This window comes from Bos indicus, chromosome 13 (assembly GCF_029378745.1).
Source record: "Bos indicus isolate NIAB-ARS_2022 breed Sahiwal x Tharparkar chromosome 13, NIAB-ARS_B.indTharparkar_mat_pri_1.0, whole genome shotgun sequence".
In the NCBI taxonomy this organism is placed as follows: Eukaryota; Metazoa; Chordata; class Mammalia; order Artiodactyla; family Bovidae; genus Bos; species Bos indicus.
Window position 1 is genome coordinate 41,872,785 of NC_091772.1, and position 22,092 is coordinate 41,894,876.

Genomic DNA, 22,092 nt, shown 5'->3' on the forward strand with positions numbered 1-22,092 from the left:
CGAGCGCACACGCACAAGCTCTGAGCCTCTTGTCTTCTGAGAGGCTGGTGGTGGCAAGTGGGGAGAGTTCCATTCTGTCGGTAAAGATGGGAAGTAAGGCCACGGAGGGCTAGCCTGCCTGACCCCTCCCTCCAGGTTCAGCCTCAAGGTTCAGCTCTCTCTCCTGGGCCCTGCTGTGCCCAACTCTGCTTTCACGAACTCCACTGTCTTCTCCCTTTCATTTCTTTCCATTGGGCGGCCTTTCCTCTGGCTGCTGGATTGGCTTTGCAATTGCTTTTCTGTTGTTCTGAGTAGGATTTCCATAAACAGCACATTTTAATGGTAATACAAATAATTCTGGCACCTTACAAGAAGCAGCAAGCTGTGAGCAATGAAAGGAGCTGTCAAGCTTCCCTCTGAATCCACTCAGCAGGAAGGCGAGACCCACTTCTCAGGCAGACCATATAGTTAAATAGCTTTATTGTGGGGACTGTTTCCTGCTGTAGTTGAGTCAGATCAGATGACTCTTCAATATGAGTGAATGAAACCCATCTGAAGGACTGCTGTTGCTAAGGATGGTGACAACAGTTGTGCAATAATATTTGTGAATGAGTCTTCAGGGAAGCTGCTTTCACCCCGAGAGACTCTGCCCCACCACATCCATCCACAGAGGCAGGCGGAGGGTCTGTGTCAGCTGACCCGCCTTGGCCATGGCCAGTCCACCCAGAACTGTACCCAGGCTGGACCCATCCATCACACCTCTCTGGTCCTCTGAACATGCACCACTAAGAAAGTGATGGGCCACCAAAAGGGAAAGGGGAAGCCTGGAGCCAAAACCAGTAGCAAGCGGCTTGGAGATATAAACAGGGTATTTGTGCAGAGAGCCACATAGCCAGGAGATGGAGGGGTTTTCTCTGCCTTGTGATAAGAGCAGGGGCCTAGGGGACACACCTCAGCCTCTCCTATTTCTGCTCATCCATAAAGCTATGGGTTTTCCAGTAGTCATGTACAGATGTGAGAGCTAGACAATAAAGAAGGCTGAGCACCAAAGAACTTATGCTTTTGAACTGTGGTGTTGGAAAAGACTCTTGAGAGCCCCTTGGACACCAAGGAGATCCATCCAGTCAATCCTAAAGGAAATCAACCCTGAATATTCATTGGAAGGACTGATGCTGAAGCTCCAATACTTTGGCGACCTGATGTGAAGAGCCAACTCACTGGAAAAGACCCTGATGCTGGGGAAGATTGAAGGCAAAAGGAGAAGGTGACAGCAGAGGATGAGATGATTGGATGGCATCACCAACTCAATGGACATGAGTTTGAGCAAGCTCCAGGGGATGGTGAAGGATAGGGAAGCCTGGCGTGCTGCAGTCCATGGGGTCGCAAAGAGTCGGAACCACCAAGTGAAAGAACTTCAACATCCTGTGAGGCAAGGTGCTGACCACTTTGCTCTGAATAGTCTTTGCAGGGCTGTTTGTTCAGTGATGGCCTTAGAGACAGGAACAACATGCCCCGGGGGCTATGGGGAGATGGATTCCTGATCAGAGGAATAAAGATAACAACTCTCTCTGCAAGAAAGTTGAGCAAGTTTTCTATCACCCCTTATAAGACAAAGAATGCTTAGATTCAGGGCTCCTTGATTCTGATGTAAACCCCTGGTGTGCACAGGATCCACCTGGGCCCTCCCCCATCACCCTCAGAAGCTTGGGGGGCAGGCGGTGGGGAAGGAGGTGAGCAAGCGGGGACTGTGCCAACAGAAAGTTCAGCCCCGCTGGACCCTGACCAATCAAGTCCCTGTGACCCCATGGACTGCAGCATGCCAAGCTTCCCTGTCCTTCACCATCCCCTGTCTGGGAGTCTCTGTCCCCTGCCAGCTGCCATGAGACCATGGCAGGCTGGCTGGGGAGCAGGGAGGTAGTGTAAGCCCCAGACCTTCACAGTTCTTGCCTGAAAGTTAAGCAACAGACCAAGCTGCTCACGGTGCAGGACGTGGGCAGGCTTGTGTGGTGTGCATGCCAGCGGGGCAAGTCCAGTCCTGAGCTCCAGGGAGCGGGGCAAGTCCATTCTGGTTTGCGTCCGGAATCAGACTGCGCTCAGACTGTGCTCCTTTGGTCTCCAGATGGATCTGCAGGAACTTGCCCTGAGTCTATTTCTAAATGTCTGCATTGTAACCTGACCACCAGGAAGACAGTTTGCTACGTACCAAGTGCTATACTGTACAGCTGGAAGAGGGTTTGAATTTCTAAAACTGACATGGGGCAAAAATATCTTTCCAGTGCTCCTGCTACTTTCCCCTCTTGGGGTCTGGAGGGACCACAGGAAGGCTATTTCTTCCTGCTGAAAATAGTGTCTGGGAACAGAATGTTCAGACTAACGGCCTGGTTTCTGTAACAACGACAATTGTAAGGATGAGTGTTGAGAACACACAAGGTTCAGGATCCTATGCTGAGTGTTTCATGTATGTTTTAAACAGAGGCTGCCATGCAACAAGCATGACATGAATGTTTCCTGGTGTTATCATCACAGTAGTTCATTCAATGAGGTAAGAACTCCTGTGTTCATGTCTTAGAGATGAGAAAAGCAAGGTTTAGAAAGGCCAGTGACTTGCTCAAGGATAACGGGGTAGAGTGTTTGTGGGTGTAAATACTGAAAACACATCTGAATGCACTAAAACCAAGCAAGTGGACCACCTCACATAAAAAGGAGTTCAGTGGGAACCGTGTCAGAGTTGGTGGCCTCATGAACAATCAGGGTTACCAAACCCCCTAGTTCTTTCCTTCTTCCTGTCTTACTGTCTTCAACATATCAAATAAGCTTTTGCCTCACAGGCACAAAGTGGCTGCAGCTCCTCCAAACCATATATTCCCACAGGACAACAGCCAAATCTTCCCTAGAATTTGCCCCTATAGGGAACCATCACCTAACCCTGGTTGCCCAATGGTTAGAACTTGGTGCTTTCCCTGCCACGACCCTGGTTTAATCTCCGGTTGGGAACTAAGATCCCACAAGCCTTGTGGTACAGCCCAAAATAAAAACAAAATAAAAAGAAGTCAGCCCTGCATTTTCAGTGATGCCACCTCATGTCTCATTGGCCAAGCTCAGGGCACATGACCACCTCTAAAGCCAGACCAGATTCTGAGAGGGGAACCAATTTGAAACCTTGAGTACACTAAAAAAGAAGCCCTAAACGAAACCAGAGATCTGGCCATGGGGAAGAGGAGCATGGACTTGGGAGGTGTGCGATAATGGCTAGGATCCTGTCAAAGCCAGACTGGACCCAGGGCATGGACACCATACTCTCAACCTCATACTACACTCTCCACTGCAATGGAACATTCTAGATTTCCACCCTGTGGCATGGTGGCCACAGCCATGTGTGACTTAAGTGCTTGAAATATACGTCATGTGACTGGAGGGCTGAATTTATTATTTAAGTCAAATGGCATTCAAAGAGCCACCAGGTCTGGTGGCCACAGCACAGATGGCGCAGGGACAGCATGTCCGCGGTGTTGCTGGAGGCACTGAGATGGCCAGTAGGGCTCTGGTGGGCTAGAAATGTAACATGAGGCGCCGCAGAACTCGACCCGTTTCAACAGCCACATAAATAAAAGGAAACAGAAGAACTAAAATTCATTTTCTACTACTCTTATTTTGAAGAATTGAGGCTTTTGAACTGGGGTGTTGGAGAAGACTCTTGAGAGTCGCTTGGACAGCAAGGAGATCAAACCAGTCCATCCTAAAGGAAAGCAGTCCTGAATATTCATTGGAAGGACTGATGCTAAAGCTGAAACCCCAATACTTTGGCCACCTGATGCAAAGAACTGATTCATTTGAAAAGACCCCGATGCTGGGAAAGATTGAAGGCAGGAGGAGAAGGGGACGACAGAGGATGACATGGCTGGATGGCATCACTGACTTGGGCATGAGCTTAAGCAAGCACCGACTTTGGACAGGAGTTGATGATGGACAGGGAAGCCTGATGTGCTGTGGTCCATGGGGTCACAGAGTTGGACACGACTGAGTGACTGAATTGAACTCTTATCTACACTTTATCTCTTCATCCAAAATATTATCACTCCAACACATAATCGATACAAAAAATATCACTGATATACTTCACCTCCTTTTGTTCATCTTAAAGCTTTGAAATTGGGGGTGTGTTTGGCACCCACAACTCATCTCTGCATTTCAATTGCTCAGCACCCCATGTGGTCTGCACTGCTCTAGGGATTTCAGAGCCTTTGCTTCCAACTGTCTTTCCTGACACTGGTTTCCAGCTCTGGAAGGTGGGCCGGATGCCCAAGGTATCCCTGGAGGGCTGGTCCCCACCCAGAGTCCCTGGAGGGCTGGTCCCCACCCTTCCTCTTCTGATTAAGCAAGCCAAGGATGAGAGGCCATACTTGAAGGAGCACTGCTCAGGGCAGCCACCCAAGCCCACTTCCTCTTAAGAAAAGGGTCTAGAATTAAGTCCACATTTTCTGTCCTCCAGCCCACTCTCTTCTACACACAGAGCTGTGAGACCAGGATGCTGAGACAGTCTGAAAACAACCCCCAAAGAGAACACCCCTCAACGTCCTCAATTTGGAGACCGACAGCAGCGTCTGCCACCAGGACACCACAGACTCATCCCCACCCTCAACCTGTGCCTTTCTCATGCTGACCTTTTGTTCTTCTTATGATTGTAGGTTCAGTTTCTTCTGAGGAATTCATTTAACAAATAATAAGTTCTTAAAGGGAGCCCTGTATGCAGTGCGATGGCTGGGTCTTTGGGGCAGAGGGGGTTGTTGTCACCACGCTGTCTGGATGTCACCGGATCTCAGCAGGGCATGTGAAGAAGGGCGAGGATGTAAATCAGTCCTGACTGACAGAGCTGGGCACCTGGCCTGGTGAATTATGCCTTTAACACACTCACTGCAGAAGTGGTCAAAGCCACGCTGAGAGCACTTCAGACAATTTTCTAATCAGCAGTTGACAGACGCTCCCAGGGCCTTGCCCAGCCAAGCGCCAAGCCTCCCCTCAGGGACTCCTCTGAGCAGAAGCTTCTCCTGAGAACTGCCGGCCAGGGGCCTGAGGAAATAGACGAGATGACACCGTGTCCAGCAAAGGAGCCGCTCCCGTCCCTTTCGACTCAAGGAGGGACTCTGAGGCCTCAGCTCCACCCTCTTGCCCATCACTCGGTCTGGAACCCCCTCCAGTCCTTGGGCAGCTAGGACAGGCTGGACCCACGGTGGCCCTTCCACAGCCTGAAGGAGAAAGTCCCTTAGACCCACCCCAGGTCCAGCTCTGCACAGCTTATAATCATACGCAGGGGAGCCCTGAGCCTGAGATCAGACATTCAGTCAACAGACCCCAAACCGGCCGCATATTTACTTCCTGCACAGAAGAGACCGGTGAGCTGGAAACACAACACAAGTGGCCTCATTCCCGCCCCTTGTACTCTGCGTGATTGTCACACTGGGTTCTCTCCTGCTTGGGAAACGGAGTGTATGTTCCCCTTCCGATGTCCATTTACGGCCAGGGAGCGCACAGCTCTGAGGCCCAGCCTCTTCCAGCCAGGAGGACACCAGGCTAACCCCCTTGAGCAGAAAGGCCTCTGATTGGTTGCTCCCCTGAGCAGAAGGGCCTCTGATTGGTTGCTCCCAGGCTCTCCCTGCAGCCCCTCCTGGGGGCACAGTGATTCCCACCCAGGGTGGCCCCTGGCTTCCTGCCTTTCCATAATTCCATTCAGTTAGAAGTTGCCTCAGGGGACTTCCATGGTGGTCCAGAGGCTGGGACTCTGAGCTCCAAACGCAGGGAGCCCACGTTCTAGCTCTGGTCAAGGAACTAAGACCCACGTGCCCAACTAAGACCCAGCGCAGCCAAATAAACTGATTAATTTAAATTTAAAAAATAAAAGTGTTGCATCGGTGCATTTTAGGATTTTCCAGAAAGCCTCCCAAACATTCAGATGCCTGGGGCACCTCCAGACCAAGTAACTTAGAGTGTCTGGGACAGGCCTGGGCTCCCTTCTAGTGCCAACATACAGCCAGTGTCAACTACTCACACTGCAGAGAGGACCTGGCTCTCTGGGAAACAGTTCCTGAAAGCCAAGGCTACGTCAGACCCCCACCCTCCGTCCCAGGCTCTAGTGGGGATGGGACCGCCTGGTCCACGGTCAGCCTTAGCAGGCTCTGAGCCTAGCCTCTCAGATACTAGCAGCCTCCACGTCCCAGGAGTGACATCTGCCCCTCCCAGCTCACCCGCACTGATAAGTACTCAACTGCCTAAGTCAGCACACCTGGGGCAAACACACACGCACCCAGGAGCTGTGAGCTACCAAGCTCCCTGTTTTGGGGTGTTAATGATCACATCTAGCTGTTGTAACTGCTTCCCATACATTAGCTTATTTAGCCCACAGGGCAGCCCATGTACCACTTTGTAGAGAGGTTGGGTAATCTGCCCAGAACCACACAGCTAGGGGGCAGTGGAGTGGAGATTCAGACCAAGACCTTATGCTAAGCTACCTCCAAAAACGACTCTGTCCCCAGCCCCACCCAACACCGTCAACTCAACCAAACGCCCGGTAGGTCAGCCAAGTGACGTTTTCTTGACTTTGAGGAAGAACCTCCACGTTGACCCGGGACTTCCCCATCTCTTACTCTTCATGTCCATGAAGCTTAGTCACATGATGACATTGGGTCAAGGACAGTGACACTTGGTATCAACTCAACTTTGTTTTCCTCACTTGAGTCATTTTTTCAAAGCTAAGATATCACTGTATCCCACTCCCAACCTGGGCCTGGGGTTCGCGGCATGATGGAACGTGAGAGCGAGGTAGGAAATGGAACTTGCACAGAAGACTGTCCATTTCAGGACCAGCCCATTGCGGGGGGCCTGTGTCCCCTCAAGTCCACCGTAGGAGGAAAACCTGTGCCTGTGTGCTCACCCTCTAGAGAAGTCACTGCTGTGGGGTGGCCTCTGTCTCAACTGCCTCTCTGATTCTTCTCTATAAACACAGAATTTGGAGAGACAGTGACACCACTACGAGTCCCCATTCTCCACCTCCTCTGATCCACAGGATTCCAGGTTCATCTGGGAGCCAGTTCATCAATACTGAGCTGGGAGGACCAGGAGGCCACTGCTTCCAGAGGCTGGGTTCCCAAGGGCCAGCACCACCCACTGCAGAACTTTTCAGGGCACACCCCTAACTCAGAAATTCTTCCGCACTCTGTACACACTAGCAGAGAGGGCTGGAGCTGGGGGCTACTGGACGGGCGTCCAGCCGGAGATAGTCCAGCCTCGGGGTGTGAAGTCACACTCTCTGGAATTTAGGAGAAGACTACCCGTGCAGGGTGCTCCCCTGAAAACCACCTGCTTCATGCAGTCTGTGTCCAGCCCCAAGAGCATCAGAGCCCCTCCGGCTTCCCCTTGCCCCAGGATTCTGACTCTTAGAAGGAAGTTTGCAAGGGAGCAGGACCCTCTGAGAACTGGTCTAGGATGTGAATCATTCTTGAAACTCTGGCTGTTTTTCATGGGGAAGGAACAGAGGGTGCCGGGAAGAGTGGCCACACGTATGTGACTTGTTACAGCAACTCTGCCTGAGAGAGAACCATCTGGAGGGTGGAGGCAGCCAGCACCCCTGCTTGGCCCAGACTTTCTGCCTGTGGTGGGGATACAGCATGTTCAGAAAGAGGAGGTGGAAGGGAGATGCCTCCAAACTCTCCCCCTTGGCCACTGTTCCAAGGCCCTTGTGCAGAGAGGTATTGGTGTGTGACAGCCCGGGACCCCGACTTTGTCAAACCCCCCAGGGCCCCAATGTATACTTGCAATCACAGGTGTCACCCTGGTCATCGTGGGCCAGCAGCCAGCTTCCTGTGAGTAGAAAAGATTTGGAGAAACCTGGCATGGGTTTGTCATGAGGCATGAAACCAGGTCAGTAAAAACGAAGAAGCCAGGAGCATAAATGCCATCTCGTTCCGACAATAGGGTTTTTTGCACCCATCCACCCACTGGTGTGAGAGCAAGAGACCTCCTCATGGCAGCGATGCACACGGTGATGGCCGTGGGGGGAATCTGGGGAGGCAGATGGAAACCAGCCCGGATTTTGGATGGAGGAGGCAGCTCTATCACCCGCTAATAAAAAAGAGTCGACATTCAGTAAAACATCAGCCAGATGTAGATAATAAACAGATGGAGGCTGAACACAGTAAAAGGCCATAACTTTTTGCCTGATATTAACCCAAGGATAAATTATCTTTCCCCAAAGGACAGAGTCAGCTTAAGAGGAGCTTCAGTTCTGTTTTCTGCCAAGAGTGGAGGCGGGGGCTGCAGAGATGCGTGCGGGGCTCCTGCAGGGGGCTGGACGGCAAACGGGCTCAGCTCAGCCAAGGACACTTCTGGGTCTGGCTGGCCGGTCCTGGCAGCAAGAAGAAGATACTAGGGCTGGAGGGGAGCTGGCCCCTGAGGAGAGGCCCCATCTACTCCCCCGAGTGTCGGCCTCGTGGAGCTCACAGCTTCCTGGCAGGAAAGCTTCAGGAGAAAGCATCCTGGGCCTGCCTTAGCCCAGGACCTGCTGGACTTGGGTCTCTTCAGACACCCTGCAGGCACCAAGGTGGACACAGGGGGTGCTGGAAGGCTAAAGAAAGCCCGAAGGATGGGGCAAGGCCAGAGGGGAACCCTCCACCACCACCCTCTACTTCCCCGGTGGGCAAGGACGCCTCCCTCAAAGCCAGGGAGGAGGGAAAGCAGAACAACACCCTCCCCTGAAGCTCTCGGGCCAAAGCAAGGCTTCACGGATGTGAGCGGGCACCTGGTGTTCTAGAAATGGGCAGGAGAGCTGAATTCTGGTCCTGGATCCAGTGTCCTGTGACCCAGCCAGTGGCTGAACCTAGGCCTTCAAGTTCTGCCTATAAAATCAAGAGAGCCATCCCCAGCCTAACCTTAGGGACTTTTCCACGTGGCTGCAGATGCTGTTTTCTCCTTTACTGGATGAAAAAAAGAAACAGCCTTAAAAGTGACCATTGGACACTTACTCCCTCACGCGGCCAGCCAGCCCAGTGACCCGGAAGCAATGATCAGTGGGGATCAGTGAGTCGCGTGGGCTGGAGTCTAAGTGGAGGCACTGCTAAGTTGCTCAGTAGCTTCAGTCATGTCTGACTCTGTGCAACCCCAGAGACGGCAGCCCAGCAGTCTCCCCTGTCCCTGGGATTCTCCAGGCAAGAACACTGGAGTGGGTTGCCATTTCCTTCTCCAGGTGGAGGCACAGATGCTTCAAATCTGCCCGGGGGTGGTCTCCATCTGTCTCAGAGAGAAAACATGTAGCCAAGTCTGCACTATAGACGGGAGACGTGGCTGTGGGCGGGAAGCTCCTAATGAAGGCGTGAACCCCACCCACACACATACACACACGCACTCACACACACACACATGCACACAGACCACCCCCGACCTGGCAGTATGCCCTGGAATCACCTTGGACATCAGGAGTCAGTCAGTTGTTGGGGCTGCGTGTAACTGTAACCTCCTGGCGGCCTTTGAAAGTCAACTGTCTTTGTTCCCTGGTGCCTGGTGATGCCTGGCTGTGGAGACACTTGGTACAAGTGGTTGAGCTGAGCTGCATGAACCACACAGGTTAATGTGGTTCCAGCTAGGCACATGGTTCCCCGGCGCAGGCAGTGATCTGAATGGGCCTGAGCTCCAGGTCTCTGCCCCAGTCCTGAGTGGGGCTTGGAGGCCTCTCTTCAGCCTCCCGCAGTGACTGTCACGGAGCACACTCTCTGACATGCCAGACTGGGCACTGATCCAGAGCCCTGGCAACGCTCATGCTCTGCTGAGTAATTTTTTTGTGTGGCTATGTTGGGTCTCCACTGAGCTCTCTGGTTGTGGTGCTCAGCCTTAATTGCCCTACAGCATCTTAATTCCCATCTAGGATCTTAGTTCCCAGACCAGAGATTGAACCCGTGTCTCCTGCATTGCAAGGAATGTTCTTAACTACTGTACCACCAGGGAATTCCCTCTGCCTGAGTATTTTGTGTTATTAACAGACTGAAGTCTAAATACAACTTTCTTTCATCCTGCAGGAGGGAGACCCAGTCCTGTACAAACATCTATTCTGATTCTTTGGACGTCCTGAAGTCTATATTTTAATTTCACCTGAATTATGAATAATTCCGAATACTGTAACTTATTATCACAGGGGGGCAAGGGCCTTTTCCCCCTGAATAAATGCAACCTTTTCAACTTAGTTGGTGATGATTAAAAACAAGGTGATGGAAAGCAGGGGACCTCGTCGCCAGCTAACACAGTGGATAGCAGTGTAACCTCGCTGAGCCTCAGTTTCCCACCTGAAATGTGCACAAAGCCTCAGGTCCCACCTGAGACTGAGTTTTGAGTTCTTCCCAGCTGCAACACAACTTCAAGGAAGCAGGAGTGGGGTGCTGAGGCGGTGGGAGGGGATTACGGCATTCCTCTGTGTGTACCGCTCTCTTCACCACTTGTTAAAAATGAGCACTGACACTGCCTTTGACCTTGGAATCATGAATCATGCGGTGGAGAGGGGGTGTCTTGCTGGGCTGTCTTCTTTGTCAGCTGCAGGGCCTTCTCAACTCTCGGGCTTAACAACTCGGCAGCTACGAGTCATGCCAAGCGTTTGTTGGGAATGCACTAGAGCACTAGAGCCAGCTGTAGTAACAAGGGTCTTCACTGCATAAAACCCTCCCTTGAGCTCTGAGGATACCTGCACGTTTTACTGGCCTGGGGCATCGGCCATATAGACACCCTCTGACCCCAGTCCTGCTCCACTTATCAAGACCAGGAGGTCCCAGCTTGCGGCTGCATCAGGAATGAAAACATTTTTATCCCAGGTAGAAACAGCCTTCAGGCACTTTCCACCAGTGAACTAGCTTTACATTTTAAAACTGCCTTTGATTTACTGTGCAATGACCAGCCAGGCATTAAATTTTTTGCAGATGATCAGGAAGATGGTATTCACACGTGACAGGTGATCACTCATCAGAATTCTTGCCCAGTTGGTCAGCACTATGTTTTCAGCAAACATGAATGCAGTTTGCACATTTATCTTTAAATTCTTGCCTTCACTTTCACCATGAAATCGCCCTACCTAGCACATGGTAGGTGCCAACACTGATATCAAAGGGAAAAACAACCACACGAGGTCTGTGTTGGCTCTGCTACCTCAGAAATCGAGAAATCAGACTTGGCAGCTTGAAAAGTGGCTGGGAAAATTCCTGCAAACCTGCCCATCGAAGCTGTTCTCCGCCAGGCCGTTGAAACTGTGAATCATTCCCACCCCGCCCTCCCTCTCCCTGAGGAGATAACCGAATAACCTCCAACTCCGTCAGCACAAATGTCAGAACCCAGAGACCTGTCCTGTTGCACCTGGTCAGCGGGCACCATGCCCCGTGGCTCTGCCCTGGGAAGGCAAGTGCAGAGTTCAGGGGAGGCAGGCTGACCGCACATCACGTACCAAGTCTATCAGGACAGGGTGGTGGGGGAGGCTCTGTAGATGGGGCCCTGCCCTCTTGGAGCCTGGAGGCTGCTTAGTGGTCACCCCTTGCATTAATTTTGAATTAATCTTGAATCTGGAGAAGACTCTTGAGAGTCCCTTGGACCGCAAGGAGATCCAACCAGTCCATCCTAAAGGAAATCAGTATTGAATATTCATTGGAAGGACTGAGGCTAAAGTTGAAACTCCAATACTCTGGCCACCTGTTGTGAAGAACTAACTCATTGGAAAAGACCCTGATGCTGGGAAAGATTGAAGGTGGGAGGAGAAGGGGACAACAGAAGACAAGAGGGTTGGATGGCATCACCAACTCGATGGACATGAGTTTGAGTAAGCTCTGGGAGTTGGTGATGGACAGGGAGGCCTGGTGTGCTGCTGTCCATGGGGTCGCAAAGACTTGGACACAACTGAGCGACTGAACTGAACTGAACTGGCATTAATCAGATAAGCCCAGGAACGAGAGTACACTTCTGGGCCAAAATAAGAAGCATCAGGGACCAGGCCTTGGCAAGGTGAGGCACCCAGGACCCTACTTTGTACAGGGCAGCCTCCCTAGGAAGGCTGTGGGGGGCCACGTCCTCTATGGGCTACATGGGAGTCACTAGGACCATAGGGCTTGGCAGAAGAGCCAAAGCAGAGGGGGTGATGGGTCCCAGCGGCCGGGAAAGGAGGCACTGAGAGTGTCCAGTGGGACAGGAACAGAGTCCAGTGATTGCCGATCACTGGGACACGTTGGCAGATGAGGACCAGAGGCTCCCCACTGGGGACTTAGGCCGTGGGACAGTGGTGACAATGAGACGCATGGGTCCACCTGGCCAAGAACCCATGGACAATTCCAAGTCCCTAAAAAACCGGGGTACATGTACCTCCATTTTTCAGGGGGAGATTGGCCGAAGGAGTCTGTCCTCATCATTTTAATGCTTTAAAATCATTTTATCACCAAGGAGGTAGGGTCCCAGGTCCTGTGACTAGATTGGCCTAGTGTCTATCAGGGTGGGCCTCTTTTGAAAACGAGGGAACCAAATTAAAAACAAAAATCCAAAATCATCAACCATGTTGCCTAGAAAGGGAGCCCTGACCACCAAAATAAGACCTGAGGCTTCCTAGCTGGCGAGGTGTGGACGGTGAGCCAGGTGAGAGGACAGATTTGGGGACATGGAACAGGAATGGGTCACTAGTCACTGACCCAGCATGGCCACAAGGAAGCTGCGGGACCCCTGGAGACAGGGCAGAACAAGAGTGTCCGGCCTGGGTGTGCGGGGCCAGCCTGGGAGGCTCGGTTCTCAGATGGAGACCCAGTGGCACAGGAGGAGGATTGGGGGATGCTCCAGAGAGCTGAGGGGTATTTGGGGGGATTGTGCTTGGTTGTTTTTGTAATTTTTACAAATTTACTTTTAACTGAAGCGTAATTGCTTTACAGCATTGTCTTGGTTTCTACCTAACATGAACACAAATCAGCCACAGGTTTACCCGTGTTGAACATCCCTCCCACCTCCCTCCCCCTCTAGGTTGTTACTGAACCCTGCTTTGAGTTCCCGGAGTCAAACAGCAAGTTCCCATTGGTGTTTCTATATTTTTTTGCATCTAGCTTTCTTTAGCCATTCCGAGAAGGCTGTGATTTCTTTCAAAACCATTTTTATGGGAGTATAATTTATATATGGTAAAATTGCATCACTGACTCAATGGACATGGATTTGAGCAAACTCTGGGAGATAGTGGAGGACAGAGGAGCCTGGTGGGCTAGAGTCCATGGGGTTGCAAAGAGTTGGACACGACTGAAGGATTCAACAACAATAACAAAATTCACTCCTGTTATGTGTATGGTTCTACACGTTTTGACACTGAGAAGGCTTGTCTCCAGGTGATGACAGAAGATTCCAGGAGGACAAGGAGACCCCGCCTGAAGTTGAGTGTGCAGTAGAGGGGCTTCCCAGGGAGGGAGTCTTGTCCAGGGTAAGGTTATTTCAGGTGTAGGCAGGGCAGATGTCTGCCCTCGGGTGGAGGGCGTTAACATCATGGACCCCAGTTTGGAATCCTGGCTTTCTTCACTGGATTCCTGAAACCCTTCCACTTCTGCCACCCCATTTGCTTCCACTGTTTCCAGAGGGTGTGACTGAACTAACCATCCCCAGGGCTCCTTCTATCTTTCGCAATCACACTTTCAAAACATGCTGAAGAGGATTTTGATTCTGTTAGAATCTGATGTTAAAACAATATTTCATTTCTCTGGTGAGAGGAAATCTGTTGTTTGCCTACATCTGAACCTGCTGACCCAAAAAAAGGAAGAAGGGCGCTCTCAAAACAAAAGGAGACAGTGCTGAACCCGGGCACACGTTCTGAATAAGACAGACAGGCAGAGGCGGGGATAGTCTGTGTTGTTTTATGAAGAAATGCCAAGAAAGTCAGGGATGTTTTCAGATGAGCTTGCTGTCCCCCACTGAGTCAGGACAACCATGGAGACATGTTTTTCCATCTTTTCTGTGACCTCGGTTTTCCGTGAAGGGATGACATAATGATTAACCCTGATTCAACACACAATCAATGTGAACTTAGGGGTCTTCTGTCCCCTGCTCTGTCCACATGAGAAGGTCACACTCAGGAGCCTCAGGAAGGGCTGTGGCTGTGCGGGTGTGGGGGGAGCACATGGGGCATCTTGAACAGTACATCCTTACTTCCTGTTCTCTGAAATGTCTCATTTTGCGTCTTTACACTCTCCAGTGGGCTGTAAGGATTCGGGCCCAAGCACGGGGAGATTGAGCAGGGTCTGGGAAGACACATGAGCTGGGTTTTGTTAAAACCTATTGGTGAAAGGGAAGAGAGGATGTCTGTCTGGTCAATCCTTGGAAAATCTTGTCTTTGGATTCGAACGTGACAACACAAGACCCTCGTTTTGGGGAGATTGTATGGAGGGGCGGGAGGAGGCCTTAAGGAGTGTCAGAGTGGAAACCAACTTTGTGTGGCCTGTCGTGTAGATGAGCCCAACATCAGAAGAGGAAACTTTCTAGTGTCATGAAAATATTCTGTATAGTGATGACAGCAGTGTCTCCACAAATGTGTGTTCTTCAGGACTCGTAGAAATATTTGCCAAATTAAAGGGGGGAGGGGGACGAGTTTGGGTGTATGTCAGTTGTATGGTGGTTTGAAGAAGAAATCACAGGCATTAACCCCCACCCACCAGGGCCTGCAGATACTAACACTCCTGGTCCCTTAGCAGCAGGCAAAAGCCCCTCGGGCCTTAGGCTCTTCTTTCCCTACAGAGAGGAGGACGGCAACCAGGGGACCTGGGGTGGCCGGAAAGCCCCTCGTGGCACGAGGGCACTGCCTTCCCTGAGAGGAGGAAGGGGGCAGCAGGAGCTGGTCTGAGTGGCCATTTCTGATGGGCCACTGGAGATTCAGTCCCAGAGGCCTGTGACTCCCTGGCTGGGGGCTGGGTGCCCAGGTCCACAGCCCAGTGCCGTGTGCCCTGTAGCAGACAGACGGCTGGAAGGGCTGGGTCCCTCCGTGACCATCATGGACACAGGGCCGGTGCCTTGCTTTGAACTGAAGATCCTTTCCTCTTCAGCAGGTTCCCCTTTGGTGTGACTAGATGTGGCGGTTGGAGTGGGAGTTGCTTCAGGCTGTGGTTGCCCCTCCTCTGTGGCTTCCCTGGGCGCACAGAGGAGGGGGGAAGGAGGGCCCCTGCTACCCCATTCTCTGAGGGGCCTGTGGGGCTCTGAGATGGAGTTTGCACCTGAGGACGTGCTTCATCTCTGCTGTGTCACCCTCCCCACCTGCTGCTCTGCCCCATGCCTGAGATCCCAGAAGGATACGTGTCTAGGAAGCAGCAGCCCTTCCAAGTGACCACATGGCACCTGGAAAGAACCCTTGCCACATGCTGGAAAGCTTGCACTTGTCCTCAAGGCACTCCAGATCTCAACACTTTTTTTCTTTCCCCACTTATGCACCCACCAGTTCGATGCTGCATATGCTACATTATGGGGCACCGACCCAGGCCAGCTCCCCTCGTCCAGTCCTCTTGCAAAATCCAGGGGGCCCTGACAACACCCTATTTACAGCTTGAGGGTTATTTTTGGCTGGGCCTTGTGGTTTGTGGGATTTCAGTTCTCCAGCCATGGGACTAAACCCAGGCCATGGCAGTGAAAACAGCGAGTCCCAACCACTAGGCCACCAGGGAAGTCCCAGCCTTGGAGGCTGCATGGTGCCTGTGGCCGTGTGACCGCCATCTCAGGCTCCAACTCGTATCCAGGGGTGCATGACACCCGTACTCCTTGTTGGCCCTGAAGGATGCTTAGAATGCAGACTGTGCGTGTGTTGCCCGTGGGGACATGTAACTAAGTCTAGAAGTAGCTGTGGTCTTCTCAAATGATTTCAGTGGGTAAACAGATCATCCGACTGCTCTTAACGAGACTGACTCCTTGAGTGGCACATTTGCACAGAGAATAGAATTTAACATCTCTAAGCTGACCTATGGCCTCCTTCCACTTTTCTCTCTGCATCCCACCTCTGCAGCCTTGTCGTGGACCCCCTCCTCCTCGCCCACCTCACGCCACACCCTCTGCCAAGACTCTTCCAGCACAAGGTCTTTGTGCCTGTTGTCCCCCCACCACCCAGACTGCTCTGCCCTGCGCTCTGCCTGGGACCAACCCTGCTCCTCCATCAGCCCAGCGTGTGTCCGCTGGCCCACTGGCCTCTCCAGCCCTGTCTCTCTGGGCTCCTCTTCCCCGTTCCCACCGTGGTTTCAGAGGCAAATACAGTTTTGCGGTGGTCAGGAGGGGCTCATTGGTTGTATGATGTCTCCCCCACAAGAACTCGAGCTTCTCAAGGCAGGGGGTTGGTCACTGTGTCCCCCCCAACCCCTCAAGACACAAAGCACATGCTCAATAAATATTTGCTGAACTGATCCAAAGGGTTTGGTCTGAGAACAAAAAAAAAAAAGCCACATGAGCCGTCAGATTGAATTCTGACTCCTCCAGCCTGGCCTCCTTCCCCAGGCCCTGTGAGCCCTGGAACACTACCCACAAACACACACCACACACCCTGCTGAGACCAGGAGGCCTGGATGTCAACCACGTGAACAGAAGGCAGGGCTTATGGCCCGTTTTACAAGGGCCACCCACTCTGGTCTGAGGTGCTGAGGACTTGTTTTTAGGGTTAACTGACTTGTTCATACGGGGTCTTTTCAGAGAGAGGCTGAGGTTTGACAACCTCAAGTTCAGATGAAGCCTGTAGGTGGGGAGGTGCTTCTATCATGGGATAGAAAGTGAAGGGCCTCAGCAAGGTCGACACCCACCCCACCATTGTTCTCGGGTCCAAGATGCCCCGGTGACAGTTCTCGCCTCTGAGTCTTGAGCACTCGCTTTGGTTTTCTTGTGTTCTTGAAAAAATATCCCTCTTTGGAGGAAGACATCCTAAAGCAATGAGCCTTTTAAAAAAAAAAAAAAAAGAAAGACACTTATATTTATTTGGCCCCACTGGGCGGCATTTAAAATCTTAGTTCCCCGACCAGTGATGGGACCCATGCTCCCTGCAGAGGAAGCAAGGAGTCTTCCTTGGACTGCCAAGGAATGCCAAGCAATGAGCCTTTGAAAGTTAGTTTGACAGCTCCTTGGAAGCAGACCCTTTGGAAAAAATAGAAGGCTGGGTAGTGAGGACAATAGATAAGGTGTCACTCTCCCCTCCCCACCCCAGCACGATTCTTTGGCAACTGCTTTGCCCCAATTCATGGAGTTATTTCTTCATATGTACCTATTATTGAATCTGGTTTTTCGCTAGGCTTCCAACTACTGAGTGTAACTCCTGCTCTGGTCATCTCGGGAAGGTACCTGGGACCACCCAACCCTCACCACCATCCCCCTTGCTCCCACACACCCCAAAAGCCATCTCCTTCATCCAGAACAGGGTGTTGAAATCTTGCATTTCTATGACACCAATTACTCAGATTAAAACTAAGAAATTCAGCAGGATCCAAATATGTAAAAATATTTGGATATTTGACTAAGTCCAATTTTCTTCCAACTTCTGCTTTCTGAAAACTTTCAAACACTGCATGTAAAATTCAGCCAGTTTCACCATCCCAGGAAGAGGGACCCAAGATATGCATGTATTAAAAAGACAGTGTTTGTAATCTCCAAGAGAAACGAGGATGATTTCATACTGCATGAGACCTTGGTTTCTGAGCCACAGGGTGACTTTTGTGTTTGAATATCTCTGAGCCCAGATAATGCCAAATCATTTGTTGAGGGATACAGGGCCAAGATTCTGGAAATGCCCCAAGAAGGACTGCTTCTTTAACTCGGCCCAACAAATACTCCTATAATGTATTTTAAAACACATAGGCATAAATCCTGTGTATGAAGTTGTCATGGTTACAGAAGAAAAATAAATATTTGTGCACACAGATATAACACGAAATCCTTCTACAGTGAAAACAACCTCCTCTGGAAAGACCTTCGAAAGTCAGCGATGAGCCAGAAGTGGATGGAGCTAGTAATGGAGTAGGGGGCAGCCTTTAAACGCACCTCTTGGCATCTGCATTTTTCATAAGCCTTGCTTAATAGCATAAAATTAAGGGGCTGTGGGAATGAGGTGAACCAACACAAAAACCAAGAGCACCGTTATTTATTTTCTACAAGTGACATCATAAGCAGGAGTTTTGCCCGTGTTCTAGTTTATCTCCAATAAATAAATAACTATGTACAAATGTGCTGAGTTTACAAAACAATAGAGGAAAACCTTTGCATTACAAAAGATACATTTACATGATACATTTTTTTCCATACACTAAGCATTGCATTCCTAGCTTACTTGAACCAAAGACCCTGTGTAGCAATGTCTAAAGGTGTGTACCTAGGCTCTTCTACCAGAAAGCAAAGCTATAAAAGGAAAATTCCTCAGTTAATTCCTCAGTTTCTTGAATATAGGGCCTGACTTGGCCTGCTACTTATTACTCATATTTAATCTGTTCCAGAACGTTGGCAGCTGTCTGGAACAGCTCTCCTCAAATATACGGAGCAGACAGCCCCCTGCTGAACTTGTTAAAATGTAGATTCTCGTGCAGTAGGTGGGATGGCGCCTGAGGGCATTTCTAACCAGCTTGCCGGGGCAGATCCCACCTCCTGGACTGCATTCCAAATGGCTGGGCTCAGAAAACTGTTCCTCCAATGTGGGAGAAATCCTGGAGGGCCTGATCAAGAAGAGGCCCTAACCGGCCATGCTGCAGCTTCCATCCCCAAGCTCCCAAATTCAAAAAACCAGTAGAGCTGGTTTTATTTGGGCCCACAAATGACAAGGACCATGAGAGTCCAAATGGCCACTGGCGTGAATTCTGCAGCTGAAACTTTCTTACACTGTCTCCTGGGATGGGCTTCCATCTCCTCTCAATTCAGAGCAACCATTTTCAATATTTTCACAAATAACTAATAATAATCATAGGAAAAGACACTGCATAAGAAGCTTAATGATGACTACTTTCCAAATCAAAACAGCAACAACAACAGTAAAACCCAGGTTCATTGTTTGAAAATAAAAATGAAAATCTTGGGTTGAATTCCTAGATCAGTCCAGCAACATGAGTCTAATAAATGCCCTTTATATTTTAACCTTTCTTAAAATGCTATTGCTCTGGAAGCCTGAAATCTCAGGATAAAATAGCAACTCTGGTGAAAGAACAGATTCTCAACCGTTCTTATTTCTAGTGTTTTTCTTTCTGTTTCACAAAGCAGTTCTGCCCAAGCAGACAGCTAAGAGCAGAAAAATAGGGTCCAAATAGAGACAGGGTGGCTCAGGTAGGTCAGCCGAGTTCCTGGAAGGGGAAAGTTGGGAGAAATGAAAAGGATGAAATGGGGCTTAGCTTCATAAACACAAGAGGGCTGGAAAAACTTCACCAAGATAGTGTAAGGATCCCATAACAAATGGGAGCACACACATAAATAGAGCAGGAGGGAGAGGGGAGGGGAGGAAGGCTGGTGTTGGACACACACAGGGTAGGGAAAAAAGCAGAAGAACAAAAAATAAATATTGGGGTCATTATCCTTGACTCAGTGTCACTCATCAGTCCGCTGGAATGATGTCTGCCCCCAGGCTGCCAACCAAGAACACACACCCCCCCACCCCAGCCCCTTGGTGAGGGCACAGGACACTTTGCAACCTGTCACAATGAAGCTGTCATCCCTGCTCGCTTGTCTGATGACATCATGGAAGTGGCTGGGGCCAAACTTCCAACGCCCCCTTTCCTCTCCTCCATAGCCAAGTGCAGAAGCAGTGAAAGAAGAGGGGCGAGGGGTCTTCTATTCTGACGCCAGCTAAGGTGCTTGGGGCAGGGGATGGGGAGAGAAGGGCTGCGGGGCCGGGAGGAGGGAAGGAAGTCTGGATACCAGGCTTCTCAGAGTTTCTGAGGTGTCCGCTCAGTCTTCACCTGCTGCAGCATCAGCTCCTTGGCGGGGACCCCGCACTTGTACTCCAGCTCCCCCCGCGAGGCGCCCTGCTTCTTGCGCAGGTGGCAAAGGAGGGCCAGAAGCGCCACCACCAGAGACAGGCTTGCAATGGAGATGCCCACGAGCACGCCCGAGTGCAGGGGACCAGCAGGTGCCGGCGAGGGGCGTGCGGTGGCGCCCGGAGTCGGGCTGACCGGGGGCTCCCCAGAGCCGCCATAGTCCTCCGGGGTGCCCCGCTCCTCATTCACCTGGGTGGAGTCACAGTCGATGCCAATCTGGCCAGAGAGGGCCGAGTCAGGCCCGCAGATGCACTCGTAAGTGCCGGGGAGGTTGTGGCACTGGCCACGGCAGATGTTGGTGTCACACTCGTTGATGTCCGTGCACGTGGAGCCCTCGTCTATGATATAGCCTTCGGGGCACCGGCAGATGGTCGGGTAGTGAGGATCGCAGTCAGCCGGGCACGAAGTCTGGTTGCAGAACATCTGGCACTTGTGCGGGGCACCGGGGACTGGCGCGAAGCCCTCGGCGCAGATGCACTTGTGTTCGGACCGGCCCACCGGTTGGCACTGGTACTCGCAGTTATTGTCAAAGCACGGGTCCACGGGGTCCACGCACTCGCCGTCCACCAACTCATAGCCAGTGTCGCAGTGGCACTGGAAGCCGCCCTCCGTGTTGACGCAGCGTTGCGGGCACGGACTGGGCAACTGCGCGCAGTCGTCCACGTCCTCACATCGGTGCTGGTCGGCGGCCAGCTGGTAGCCTGCCTCGCAGATGCACGTGTAGTTGCCGAGCCCGTGGAGGTGGCAGAAGTGCTCGCAGAGTTGGTGGCACGGGTGCTCGGCCGGCAGCCCGCAGGAGCGTCCGTCCGCCTGCAGGGCGGCGTCCGCCGGACACAAGCAGTTCGAAGCCCCAGCACTCCCCTTGCACTCGTGCTGGCAGCCGCCGCGCTCGACGCCGCAGGCCCAGGCGCCCGGGGCTTCCCTGCTCCAGCGCCCCTCGGTCTCCCCTGGCGGCGCCGCGCACTCCAGCTCCACCCCGAGGGGCGCCACCGCGGCCGTACTGCCCAGCGGGAGCGCCTGAAAGTCCGCGCCGCGGGCTCCGAAAGGGGTGCCATAGGTGATCGAGAGGCCCGCGGCCGCCGTGGCGCCAGGGTCCACAGCCAGCGGCCTGCAGGAGGCGGCGAAGTGGAACTCGCAGAGGAAGCCGTCTGCCTCCGCGTCGCACGGCCGCTCCTCCCAGGCGGGCTCTCCCGGTGCCAGCGCCCCGGCAGCCGCCGAGACGGCGACGCACAGCGGACCGCAGAGGCGCGCCCCGTCGTCGTGAGGCCGCGCCCACCTGCTGAAGCTGGTGCGGTTGTCGCCCGTCACCCACTGGAAGCCGCGCAAGGGCCCGGAGTGCTCTGGGTCGTCGCAGCCTGGCGGGCGCTGCAGACCGATCCAGAGGCGCGGGCCGTCGCCGCTCAGGAGCAGGGAGATGACATCTTCCGCCACCGAGGAGCGCACAGTCATCAGGTGGCCCTGCAGGCGCTCGCAGACTCGGCTGGCGGCGAGGAAAGTCGCAGGGCCCCGGAAGACGGCGAAGCAGTCAAGATCGACGCACTGGCCGCCGAGGGGCTGCGGTTCAGGGGGTGCCGGGAGCCCCAGGCCGGCGGGGGCCAGCACGCCGAGGAGCAGGACGCGCAGCATAGTGTCCGCACGCCGCGCACAGAGTCCCGGCTGTGGCAGAGAGACGCGGGGAGCCCCCGGCGACAGCTGCTCGCGTCTGTCTCTGACCCGGCGCGTCCGGCTGTGGCGAGGCAGTCTCTGACAGGCCACCAGGCTCGGGCTCGAGTTTATAAGTGAGCGGTCCCCCTCCCTGGACGTTCGGGAAAAGGAAGGAAGTGCCTGGTGGGAAGGGCTGATGCTGCGTTCTCGGATTACTGGGTCCTCCGGGCGCCCTGCGCCCGCCCTCGCGCCCGGGATCACCTCGCCCGAGGATGAGTAAATTCAGCCCTGCCTGCGAGGTCCTCGGGCGGGGCCGGCCGCGCAGGCTCCCGGGGGCCCCGCACCTCTGTCAAGGGGGACCCGCCCCGCCAACCGGCCCCAGGCGCGCCGCCCTATGAGGGGCTTAACACGCTACCCTCCTGAATCTTCTTGTCCTCTTTTCCTTCATCAGTGTGTTGTTACCAACTAATTCAAG

At 52.6% G+C, this 22,092-nt stretch overlaps 1 protein-coding gene across 1 annotated transcript; it reads right to left on the bottom strand.

The window, feature by feature from the left end:
* Positions 1–18,084: 18,084 nt before the first annotated feature.
* THBD (thrombomodulin) lies at positions 18,085–21,870 on the bottom strand. Its single transcript, XM_019973266.2, has one exon. The coding sequence runs from the start codon at positions 21,597–21,599 to the stop codon at positions 19,863–19,865; it is 1,737 nt and encodes a 578-aa protein (XP_019828825.2). The 5' UTR covers positions 21,600–21,870; the 3' UTR covers positions 18,085–19,862.
* Positions 21,871–22,092: the final 222 nt, after the last annotated feature.

What these genes read in the sequence shown, in the direction of transcription:
- THBD (XM_019973266.2), bottom strand. Translation starts at nt 21,599, where the DNA reads ATGCTGCGCGTCCTGCTCCTCGGCGTGCTGGCCCCCGCCGGCCTGGGG.